Source organism: Pangasianodon hypophthalmus, chromosome 14 (assembly GCF_027358585.1).
Source record: "Pangasianodon hypophthalmus isolate fPanHyp1 chromosome 14, fPanHyp1.pri, whole genome shotgun sequence".
Lineage (NCBI taxonomy): Eukaryota > Metazoa > Chordata > Actinopteri > Siluriformes > Pangasiidae > Pangasianodon > Pangasianodon hypophthalmus.
In genome coordinates this window covers 20,689,603-20,699,653 of record NC_069723.1, presented here as the reverse complement: position 1 = coordinate 20,699,653, position 10,051 = coordinate 20,689,603, and the positions used below count along the sequence as shown (strand labels likewise).

Below are 10,051 nucleotides of genomic sequence, written 5' to 3'. Positions count from 1 at the left end.
ATTCTCAGATTTTTTAAATTTATTCTCATGTGATTTAAAAAAAAAATTTGTTTTATTTTCACATGTTGATATTTCACATGTAAGGCACCTGCATTTATTTTTTACACATTTATTTATTTGTTTGTTTGGTTGTTTGTTTGTTTAATAATTATTAATTTATTTTCAGAATTTCACAGATAGTGCATATGTTTAATATGTTTAATGGGTTTTTTGGATAATAACCAAAAAACCCATTCTATATTATGCCGTATTTATAAACCGATATAAACTATATAATGTGTATGTGTTTATGTGTATATGCATGTGCTAACCTTTAGAGGAAAGTTGCCAGCAAAACAGTACAGCTGTTTCAAGAATCCTCATAGTGCAGAATGTGTCTGACTTACAGCTAAATGATAGGCTTGAGGAAAGTGACATTGAATATATGTGGTTATCTGTCACTTAGAAATGTACACATGTTTGAACACAAATGCAGAATACTTATTGCTCAATCATTTGCAAGTCTGAAGCTTTCACTCTTTCTTCTTTCTCATTCTTCATCTCTGCTTTTCTCTGCATTTCTCGTTGATTTTATGGCTGTTGGACTGGAATGCAGCACTTATCCTGTGTTATAGTCCATGTTAGGGAGAGTCCATAAAGGCCTTGGCAGTAAATATCTACACAAGACCAACTGGTAGATAAGCTTAAGCTCTCACAAGGGTCTGTTGTTTGACATGGATGAAAAACATGCAGAGAATGAACGTAAGAATGAATCTTACAGTGTGTGAAAAAAGACACTGCATACAGTATGTCCTACAGCATAATGTTCTCTATCATACTTTTCCTGGCTGAACTGTGCATAAAACCCAGACTGTGGATTTCAGAAACACTGCAAATGGGTGAAAGGAGCATTTTTAATCTAGACCAGTTTGGTATCTGCCGAACATTTTTATGACTTTCCGCCATATCTCTTGACATTGATGGTGTCACAAATCCAGGTGAAAAAGTGCTAAACCTTCAAATGGAGAAGTTTATATGGTGCTGTCAAGGCAGTTTTAGCAGCACTATTCAACAGAACTTGTCTAGAATATAACATGACTGCTATAATATGTCTAAAAGCTAAAATGTACATTAAAAATTATATATATATATATATATATATATATATATATATATATATATATAGATATAGATATAGATATAGATATATATGAAGGAGGCATTAGACATATTTTTGTGTCTAATATATGTCTAATGCCTCCTTTGTATATCTTATGCCTCCTATATGTATATATATATATATATATATATATATATATATATATATATATATATATATATATAAATATATACGTGTGTGTGTGTGTGTATGTGTGTGTGTGTGTATGTGTATATTATATATATATATATATATATATTCTTAAATTCCTTCTGGAGCAAGTGAGATTGGTCAGGTTTTCTGAGGGAGCAGGTGGGATTGGTCAACTTTCCGAGGGAACGCATGAGATTCTTGCTCAGAATTCCTTTGGAAGCAGGCAGGAGTGGGGGTCCTACACTTCTACTGTACATTAATAATTCACATTCTGCATTACAAACCCTCCATTACAGAAAAGCCCTATTTTTTTTTTTTACTGCTTCCACCAGGTGGTAGTAAATCTGTAGAATTAGATCAAGCTGATCATAAAGAACATGTGCTGTATTGTTTTTTTTCTAAGGAGATAAAGGATCTGATGCTTTTTCCAAAAAGAGTTTCACTAAAATATGTCTAAGGCCTCCTTTTATAGTCTCATAAGTTCTAAGTATTAACAGTGTAAGTGTGTGGTACAAACGCTGGTACTGGTTTATTATTTTTGGAAAGTACCAAAAGGTTTGAATAAAAGTACACTGAAATGCCTCACAGGGTCTAGAAATGAACACCTCAATTGGATAAGTATTTAGAGTAACAAAGTGGTATGTAGAAACATCCTCACCTAAAATGTCACTGTAATACCACATGTTTAAGCAGGAAGATAAACTGTATAACATCTGGAGTACCTGCACGTTATTTAACCTAAAAAGGTAACAAGTACAAAACTAACTCTGTTAAAACCGAGATCTTGGGGACTGTAAAAGGAAGCATTACTATATACGGAGCTTTTGTATGACCAGAGTCTTACAGTAGGAAGAAAACTGTGTGAATTATTTGAAAAAAAAAAAAAGATCAGACACTGGACTTAGATTGAACAGATTAAAATATATACAACTCATTTTTTTTATTACATTATGCAGTGTTTATTAGTTTCCATTGAGTATAACATGTAATGCATAACATACTAAACCCGGGTACAGTTCATAATGCTATGGTACTGTGTAGACTAACTTCCAGGTGTTATACAGTGCTACAGTTGCTTAGAGATCATGAGCATAATGATTTAAGGGCACAAAAAACCAAACAAACAGAAAAAAATGAGCTTGATATACTCAGTGTAGATAAAATGCATAATTTTACACTAAGGCCTGTATTCAGAGTTAAGCGCATGTAGTGAGGATTTAATACTGAAATTGTGCACATCTGTATTCAGAGCTCAGTATTATCTATAATCTTAAGCACTGGTCTGACAGTTGCATGTGCTGAATTTATTTTACCCAAAATGAAGACGTCTCAGGTGTTCAGAATGGTGCTTTTCTGTTGCATATACCTAATCGAATCTAGTGCCACTGTTTACACTGAAAGTTGTGTTTTGACTGAAATATGCATAAAATGCTTTACCGGACATGAGAACTTCTAGTTAATCATGCAAAAAACTGAGCTTTACTTCATTTTCCCTGTTTCTCTATTATTATTATTATTATTATTATTATTATTAGATTTGGCTGTATACTGCTGTGGGATCAAAGTATTATTATTTTTTTGGTAGGGAATTGCAATGAGTGTAAACTGAATTGATGAATTGAGACAAATTTGCAAAGTTGGCAAATAAACATGATTATCATGACTAGGACAATCATCATAACAATAATGAGAATCAACCTGAAGCCATTCAAAACTTTCTTGGTGGTCTGGAAAAATCCATCACACATCATTGGGCTGAATTCTGAAAATGGGCAAAAATGAAGAAAAAAAAGTCCTTTTGACCAAATTGAGTTTTTGCGTCACTGATTTACTGTGACATCTCTACTATAGGAAACCATAAATTTACTTTTCAAAAATTTTTTTAGGTTACTTTCTAACCTTGCCTTGGTTATCTTCCTACAAAGGTCATGTTGTCTAAGTAACACCCGCAGCGGTAAAAACCGTCAGTCTGTACATACTGTATACTGGGAAACTATCAGATTTACGCATCACATTTATTTCTATCTTTCCTTCTTCTCAAGTGTGTATTACTGTATCTGTCTACACTGTCTCTTTCTTTTCCACTGCATCATATTTCAAAACCCATGAAATGTTATCTGCTTTATCAGTTTTAAAGCTGAGCGCTTCTTTTAAAAGGAGTGGTCTAGACACAACAGAAGAAAAAACCTGCCTTAAAAGCTTGGCACAAGAAAAATCTGGCAACCATCTAGGCATGAATCTTTTAAAGTCAACTCTGAATACAGCTCTAAATATGCATTGAGTTTGTTTAGTCTAAATGGTTTATATATTGTGTAAAGGTTATAGTGCAAAAAAGCCATTAGGTGCGGAACAAGCGGCTGTGTTGAGCCATGACTAGATGATGTAAGCTAATTGATGCTAAACTGCATAACATTACATAAGAAATGGCTAAAAATAATTAAATGTTATTGCCTCAAAACTTCTGCATCTGAATTTTTGACATTGTTTACCCAGTTAACTATCCAAGTGCTCAGAAGAAGAAAACGAGACTGATGACAGGGGGAAAAAAAACGTTTCCTTTGCACACACTAAAAGGACAAACAGTGAAGCTTAATGAAAAGTACATGGTATTGTTCCTGGATCACGCAGCCTGCTTTTGTTGTACTTGACTGAGCATTTTCCGCCGAGATACACAGCATGTAATAGCGCTGTCTTGGCCTTGAATTTGAATGTGCTGAATATTCGCTCTTCATTCATGTAGGACAGCTGAAAAATGCCACAGGCTTTGGCCTTTCCCTGAGACTTTAGTTTAGAAGGACGTCTATTCTCGGACATGTGCCAGTTCCAACTCGCAGCTCAACTGTACCTCACCTCGGCACACGAGCACGAGAAGCGACCTGATTCTGACCTTAAAAGGTGATCTCGCTCATCATCTCACTCAACTTGTTTTCATGTTATGTGTCTGTTGGTGAAAGAGAGCAGATCTGATCTGCGGTCTCAGATGGAGCTGGCTCTCTTTCCTCTCCCTCCTCAGACTTAGACTTAGACTCATTCCCATCATCTATATGTCTCTGAGCCAGTGAACCCTCACATTCGTCCTCCTTTGCACAATCAGATTGCTCAATCTCTGATTCCCAGTCCTCTTCAAAAACCGCATAGATATTTGTATTGGAACAGTTATTTGTCTTTTGCTTAGAGCTTTGGAACAGACCAAAGTCATTGGAAATGTCATTCCTGTGCTTCTCTTTGGCAGAGGTTTCAGGCAAGGACATGACTGAGCCGTTGAGGAGGCTGCTCCGAGACTCCAGCACACGCTCTGAGCTCACCTCACATGTACTTGGCTTGATCTTGAACTGGTGCAAACCGCCTGGATATGAAGAGGTTGACGCTCCTGAAACCATTTTGGGCCCACGCAGAGACGTCTGATTGCCCTTCAGCATTCCGAGCACCTCGAAGCGGAAACTGGAGATGTCCTGCTTCAGTTCCTGCAGGGGAATAAAACTGACTCGTGACCATTTTAAATGGCAGTTTAAATAGTTCTTAGTGATTAACTACGGGTGATTATGCTTACAATTAATTTGTGGCATTAGGGCTGGACAATATGACAATATAATCGTGATAATTATGGTACAATGTGCTTTTCTGGGATATCACAGATATTGCAATCTTTTAAAAAAATAAAAATAATAATAACAAACTGATTGGAAGCAGCAGATTTAGTTTAAAAATTTTGTATGGAATCTTTAATATTGTAAAATTATAATTATTTTACAGAATTGTTTATTTTTCATTGTTAAAAATTTTTTTTTTTTTTTAATACAACACTACTGTTTCGCTCGAAGCTTGGTAGCAAACATATATAGTGTGATCTGTGTAAATCAGAGGATAAAAGTTAAAATGAAATCTATGAAAGCCTGTCTAATCTCTTTCCTGCTTTCAGCTTACTTAAATGCAAGTGATTAGCCACAATAGAGAATCCACCAGAAGCCACAATGCTTCACGTTTGCACTATTTAACATTGAGCTATGCCGATTTATTTATTTTTTTTCATACATTGATTGGTTCTGCTATAGTATTTCTTAAGTACTTGGTTCAATCCGCTGGTGAACTTTGCTAGATCTGCATCTGGACTGCAGTCCGCTAGTTGACAATCCCTAGCATATAACATACTTTGAGACCTCAGCTTTAAGATCTCATAAATATATTTATATAATGTTTGGGTGTTATCTTGGATAGTACACTATCCTTTGAAACTCAGATTAGTAATATCACACAGACTGCATATTTCCACCTGCGTAATATTAACCGTCTCCGTTCTTTTCTCTCAATCAATAATACAGCAGTTCTTGTTCATGCACTAGTCATATCACGTATAGACTATTGTAATGCCCTTCTCACTGGTGTTCCATCTAAATTGCCATATAAGCTTCAGTTGGTTCAGAATTCTGCAGCACACGTTCTTTCTAGAACACCTTCTACTGAGCACATTTCTCCAGTTCTTCAGCAGTTGCATTAGCTTCCAGTAAGGTATCGAGTTGAATACAAGATCTTGTTACTTACTTACAAGGCACTTCATAATCTTGCACCCCAATACCTTACTCAACTTCTTCATATTTACACCCCTCCACGTGCTCTCAGATCCTCATCTTCAATTTCAATTTCGGATTCGACTAACTACTATGGGTGCCAGATCTTTTAGCTATGCTGCCCCTCGCCTATGGAACTCCCTTCCCCTTGATATTCGTAACAGCGATTGCCTGCGGACTTTTAAAAAGCATCTTAAGACATATCTTTTTATTCAGGCTTTTTTATAATATGTTTTACTGAGTCTTTACTGTATTTTATTTGTATATGCTGAGTGTTTGTTGTGTGCCTTTGTCTTGTGTAGTGATTTGTATTTGTATTTTTATTTTTGCCTGCTTGTGAGGTGACCTTGGGAGTTTTGAAAGGCGCCACTAAATAAAATGCATTATTATTATTATTTCACTAAAATAATGTGGAAATGTTGATGCTTGCTAGCTAAATATGATTCCCTAACACAGTGAATGTCATGCTTTGATCAAGTTGTTGGACAGTTACATGTCATAGCGAAACAGCCATAAGCCTCATGAATTCAGTTTGTAATCAGACACTGGCTGTGAGAAAGTCCATGATGCTTCTGCACCTCAGTCAGAAATGCAATTTTGTCCTTTTTCACTTTTGGGTGTAACCTCATCTTAAAACGCTAGATCTTTACTCATGTTTAAGATACATGCAGAACGGAAAAAAAATCACTTTAGGAAAGGTTTCAGAACTATATATAGTATAAAAAAAAAGTATCATGTGAATGTTTTCCCAGGTTGCCACACATATATTTTTCACCTCCACATGAATGTCAGAAAAGAAGCTAAAACAGATGATTCCTAATTACTTTTATTACCTTGAAATTTTCTTCTGTGAGTCCTTCCTCTTTCTTGGCATCTCTGATCATAGCTGCTACATATCTTTTCACCAGGTTTTTCAGAACATCCTGCATAAATAATGCCACAAGAGCAAATAAAAAAAGTCATTCTCAGCCAGATCACTCTGAACACCTCATGTTCAGGTAGTAGTGCCTTTTAACAAACCTGATATTGGTGACTGAGTCTCACTTTTTCAGCGGCTCTTCTCTAAAAGAGAAAAGTTGTATTTATTTGGTGCATGTGTTTTCCATTTACATCTCTTATGCAATGAAATTGGATGGTGTAGTCTTTAATAGAAGGTTTTTCATCACTCCTGACAGAAACTGACAACTGGTTATTTACAATCAGCTCACACTCGCATTTTCCTTATGAAGAGGAGTCACAGCTCAGCTGTTGACCATTTTTCAGTTTGAAACATCTGTGTAAAAAGTGATTTTTCTGGAGTTTGTTTGTCATTTTTGAAAAGTAGCAGAAAATGCAAATGTAGATCTGCAAATACAAAACTCAAAATCGGATATAGCTTAAAGTCCCCTGTATTTGGTGCCAGCATTAAAGTAGAGCATCAAATGATCAAATCTACTATCTACATTAGGTTATTTAAGGATGCAAAAGTTGATTTATTACTTACACTCGTCTGCATTAAATTATGAAGGCAGATTTATGAAATATGTCATGATACAAATGATTAATAATGTACAACACAGGAGATGTTCAATCTACAAAACCATCTCTAGTGTATTCCAGTTTCAATTATGTTATTTAAAAAAAAAAGATATTCAGCTCACCCCTAACACTCCAAATGTTTCTGTACTCCTCAACCTTCTTCTGAAAATGCGAATCTTAATCCAGTTAATGAGGTACCACAAAGATTTGGGGCTTGGGATAATGTTGAACGGCGGTGGCAATGTACCTCCTTCTTCAAAATAGCTCATCCACAACTTAGTCCTGGCAAATTTCCACTCAATGTCAGCATGATCCTGTAGTAAATAAAGACTGTGGTAAATCATGCTGGAGAATGCTCATCCAATACAATCAGTTCATTCAATGGAAGTAAGCAATAAGTCAAGGCAATAAAGTCAGTATCTGAGATAGGGCCGGCTATAGCACTTACTGCAATGTGCTGATACGAGTTGTTCATCATGGCGATGAGCATATTAAGGAGCACCACCAGGGAGATGATGTTATATGTGCCAAACATTGTGGCTCCTACAAACTCGGTGAACGTGTGGTTGGCTTTAACGTTGGTCACGTACAAACTGATCAGGCCAAATATGGACCAGAACAAAGACTGCAATGTTTCAAATAACCTATAAGCAGAGAAATCAATTATGATCAACCAACTCTGTAACACTTTATTTTAAGGAACACATATTATTTATCAGTGTTCAGTGAAGTCCAAATTGACTATGCATTAAGCTTTATTCATTATGACCTACATTAGCACAAACCTGGATATGTGATATCAGAAAATGACTAATAATTCAATCGGGGTGGCAAAAGTACTGAAAATTTATATTCAAGTGAAAGTATAGATAATGTAAAACTAAACGCGGAAGTATCCAGCCAGAAATGCACGCAAGTGAAAGTAAAAAAAAATATTTTAATTGTATTCAAGTATTACAAAGTAAACTTTTTTACTGAGAAAATTAAGTTAGTTATGTTTTCATGTGAAAGGTAATATTTATTACATATCTAAAACCATTAGGAGATATTAGTTTGTTAAGCAACTAGGCCATTTCACCTGAACTGAACACATCGTTCAGTCTCTGTAAGTGTGCTGATTGTATGCATGACTAATGCTCATAGTTTGCCATTCAATTAATCAGTAGTAGTAAAGTATATAATAATAATATATAATAAAAATAAATATAAAATAGGTAAATAAATAAGGTTAAAAATTTACCATTAACTAAAATTTGACTTGCTGCCTATCCAATGATGTTAGAGGATTATATGCTAGTTTAACCTGGCATTAGCAAAGAAAACAAGCTAACTTTGTTAAATATAGGTAGTTAATGTTAGCAAATTAGAGAAACTTACTTCACCATGCTTTTTCAAATTAGATGGAGTTCATGCCTTCTGTGGAGGAAAAGGGGATGCCTCATTTTCTATGAGTATTTGCTTGAAATCCTTTTTTTTTCTACATTGCAGAACTTGATTGGATTCTAAACTGCAGTAATTAGATGCTAAACTGAGATATATAGCATACGGTCTTTGGCTGACGAGAGAAGAGACCTTCATGATTTGTAATGAGTACTTTGAAAGTCTAATTTTTTTTTTTCCTGGAAATGTAATTAAGTCCATGTATTTAATTTCAATAGTACTCAAACTCTATTACTCTATTATTTAGGCAAACTATAAATAATACTTAAGAAGTTATCTGTTAGAGCTCAAGAGGTGCTCAGAGCCCAAGAAGTGACAAATACTTCAAGATATGGTTCGTATTGTAAAGTAGAATTTTAAATATCACTAGTTAGAGTGAAGAAGGCACTAAACTATGATTCAATAAGACCAACCGCTTAATGCATAATGAGTACACCATGTATACATGTCTGATTTGGACTTTACTAGACAAAGAACAAGGTCATAATTAACCCTTCTATGTGTTCTTTAAAATAAAATGTTACCACCAACTCCAATTTATGCATTTGCTATTCTTGAGTTGCAAAGATAAACGAACGTTGAGAAAGCGTTGTTCTGCTTTTCGCAGCGGATGCCCTTGCATGTATCGATGCCATCGGTGTCATAGTAGAAGTAGAGCTGGTTGAGGCCGTTGGCGAAGGCCAAAAGCACCAGGCAGTAGATGAAGAGGAACTTGAGGATGTCTAACAGCATTCGGCCCAGTGAGATCTGCAGAGGGCCTAGGTGAGAATTGGCCGTGAAGAGAGAGATGAGGCGCAGAGAGCTGAAGATGTTAGCGATGGCGAACACAGCCTCAGCCACCAGTGTGGGGTGCCACATTTCCCAGCTTTCCCTGGATTTACGTTCACTGTACTGTCATGGGACAGAAAGGCTTATGAATGGAATTATCATCATTATCATGATTAGTATTTGCAATAAATAAGATGTAGATTGTCTTATTACAGTCATTATCATTAAGTTTCAATTTAACCTTGAAATTGACTTCGGGAAAATTGACATTCGAAACTACTGATTGAGTATAAATATGTTTTCAGTATTCTACACATTCTCAGAAAAAAAGGTACCAGGTTGTACCTTTAATATGTATCTTTCACCTGGAACCGTGAATCTAGTGTACCATTAACATTTAAGGTGCATAAATAGCCCATAATTACCTTTAAAAGGTACACAACATGAAAGAAAATATTGAGTCTTTGTT

The 10,051-nt window shown here is 35.4% G+C and overlaps 1 protein-coding gene across 1 annotated transcript in view; it reads right to left on the bottom strand.

The window, feature by feature from the left end:
• Window positions 1–3,958: 3,958 nt before the first annotated feature.
• trpc4b (transient receptor potential cation channel, subfamily C, member 4b) overlaps window positions 3,959–10,051 on the bottom strand; it is a 36,538-nt gene continuing 30,445 nt past the window's right edge. The window contains exons 5-10 of the mRNA XM_026934904.3: window positions 9,392–9,705; window positions 7,823–8,018; window positions 7,497–7,688; window positions 6,877–6,918; window positions 6,690–6,779; window positions 3,959–4,755 (exon numbers count right to left, since the gene is read on the bottom strand). Of these exons, the coding sequence (XP_026790705.2) occupies window positions 4,225–4,755; window positions 6,690–6,779; window positions 6,877–6,918; window positions 7,497–7,688; window positions 7,823–8,018; window positions 9,392–9,705 (1,365 nt within the window). The 3' untranslated portion in view covers window positions 3,959–4,224. The remainder of the gene's footprint in view (window positions 4,756–6,689; window positions 6,780–6,876; window positions 6,919–7,496; window positions 7,689–7,822; window positions 8,019–9,391; window positions 9,706–10,051) is intronic.